The 2806-nt window shown below is 27.8% G+C and overlaps 1 protein-coding gene across 1 annotated transcript in view; it reads right to left on the reverse strand.

Annotated features, from left to right (window-relative positions):
- The window catches only part of HELRODRAFT_184119 (hypothetical protein), a gene marked incomplete at both ends in the record, with an annotated part of 8290 nt that extends 7545 nt beyond the window's left edge, over positions 1-745 (reverse strand). Inside the window, one exon of the mRNA XM_009015825.1 lies at positions 701-745. Coding sequence (XP_009014073.1) covers positions 701-745 — 45 coding nt within the window. The remainder of the gene's footprint in view (positions 1-700) is intronic.
- Between the last annotated feature and the right edge of the window lie 2061 nt (positions 746-2806).

Here is a 2806-nt window from a genome sequence, read left to right on the forward strand (position 1 = left end):
ACACATATACTAGTGCTTAAATTATCCATTAAGGATCCATTAAAAGTATGATGAATAAGCAAAGGAATGAATGAGTGAATGAATAAATAAATAAATGAATGAACATGTAAATGAATAAATGAATAATAAAAAGTACAAATGATCGAACAAACGAATGAATGAAGTAAAGAATGAATAAAAAATAGACGAAAATAGCAAAAGCAAACAATTTCTAGATGAAATCTCCAATTCAAATAGAGAGGTATGCAAGCAGGAGTTGGTAAATAAATCTTCTTCAATAAGGTGGTGTGCCTGACTTACACGTATATATTTTTATTTTATTACAAGAACATTTGATTGAACGAACGAACAAACGAACGAACGAAAGAACGAATGAACAAACGAACGAATAAAGGAATAAATGAATTTATAAACAAATGAAAGAGTGAATGAACATTCAAACGACTGACGAAATGAATAGGCCAAACGATCGATGTTAAATTAATGCAAGTCTTAAATAGCAGCTCAATGAGTTATTACTTAGCCAAAAGGCAGTACAAACGTGCAGGTCGAAATTAATACTTTCTGTGAAACTCCACTATTACATTATTATTAATATTAATTATAATCATTTATTATTATTATTTATTATTATTGTTTATTTTTATTATTATTATTATTATTATTATTATAAAACCCAACAAACAAAGAAAAAACCAACCAACCCGAATTCAAACCCATCTAGATAGTGATCATTGAAATACATTTTTCCAACTCAAGTTCACTTTTACACTTGTTTAATTAAGATTGCAGTGATATTAATTAATAAAATACGGTTATTGTGACGTTGTAGTACTAGTAGTAACAGTAATTACTTTGAGGTCGTTGTGGTAGTAGTTGTGGTAGTAGTGGTAGTGGTAGTAGTAGCAGCAGCGGTAGTAGATTTGGTTATAAGTTCTTGTTGTTGTTAATGTTGTCAACGTAGCATCCAGATAAGTAACTCGAACTATCAAAAAATGTTTCCGAATAACTATCTTCTGATCCGACAATATTGAAATACAAAACAGTTAAAAGTCAACAGTAGTAATACTGCTTTTTCAACTCACTACACTGTTCAACAGTTGTTAAACCATAGCTGAATTTGACGTACAGCACATTACTACAATCCTTTTAGAGATTAATTACTGAAAAAATGCAGCCAACCAATGTAGTGAATACTGCTTTTAAAATGCTGAGATGTTAATTTACACGATCTACCTTTTTAATGTTAATCTCTGAAGATAAATATTGTAACGATTACTTAATTATTACTAATATATATATATATATATATATATATGTATATATATATATATATATATATAATATATAATATATATAACTATTTAAATTTGTTAATTTCAATATAATTAAATTAGTAACGGTAGCGATCTAGATGATGATGAAGAAGTAGTTATGATGATGATAATGATGACGTATGTGATGATGATGATGACGACGATGACGTATGTGATAGTGATGATGACGTATGTGATGATGACGATGACGATTTTTTTGTTGATGGCAATAGAATGAAAACGGCAATCCGACGACGAAGATGATGATTGGTTATGATGATAATATATGATGATGATATATGATGATAATATATGATGATGATATATGATGATGATATATGATGATGGTATATGATGATGATATATGATGATGATATATGATGATGATATATGATGATGATATATGATGATGATAATTCGAATGATTAATCATAAAATCACTAATACCAGCTAAGTTTACTCTCATTAAATGGTCTTTGAGTATTTTAATTAAACAGTAAATACACTGTACAGTATAACCTCTCTCTCTCTCTCTTTCTCTCTTACCTCTCACTTTCAATGCAAACAACAATGTTACTTTTAAAGTACTTTCGTGCTTCAGTAACTAATTAAGACAAGTTATTTTGAAGAGATTGGCACGAACAAAAGAAGTTAGCAAGTATAAGACTCTATATAAATAACATTATTGTTGTTTTTACTACTACTATTACTACTTTACTACTACTACTATTATTACTACTTACAACAAATATTTTATAATTTGACAAACAAATATATGTATATTTATACTGCAATTTAATATAGTTAACGATATTATTATAATTATTATTATTATTATTATCAAATTAATTTCTTCCGGTTATAAACTCAAATGCACGTCTAAACATCCGAAACATAGAGGCTGTTATTATTACAGTCATCATTCTACTGTAACAAATAAGCATTAACTGATAGTTTTCTGTTATATATATATATATTTATATTTGTGTATATGAATATGTATGTATATATATATGTGTGTGTGTGTATGTGTGTGTCCGTGTGTATGTAGTGACTATATAACATTAATTGTTAACTACTTTTGTCACATATAATATCTTACAAATACTAGGTATTTGAATGGGTTAAATAGTTGTTATAACATGTGCCATGTAAGGTCACGTTATATTGCATATATATATATATATATATATATATATATATATAACGCATGTTATTTTTTTCCACATATGCGAATAGGGTATTTGTTATATATGTGAAATTGTTATAAGCACATATATAGATAAGTTATAAATGCATACAGCATGTATAAATAAGACATTATAACACACAAGTTGTACTTCAAGTTGAATGTCATACCTTATATACCTTATATACGTCGAGTCACACCAAACATATGTTTGGTGAGTTCAGTAGATGATCATCACGACATGACGTATCACCTGTGCCTTTATTCAGAAGCATGCGAGTGAATAATGCCAACAAATGAG

The sequence above is a fragment of the Helobdella robusta genome (assembly GCF_000326865.2).
Source record: "Helobdella robusta unplaced genomic scaffold HELROscaffold_168, whole genome shotgun sequence".
Taxonomy (NCBI): Eukaryota; Metazoa; Annelida; class Clitellata; order Rhynchobdellida; family Glossiphoniidae; genus Helobdella; species Helobdella robusta.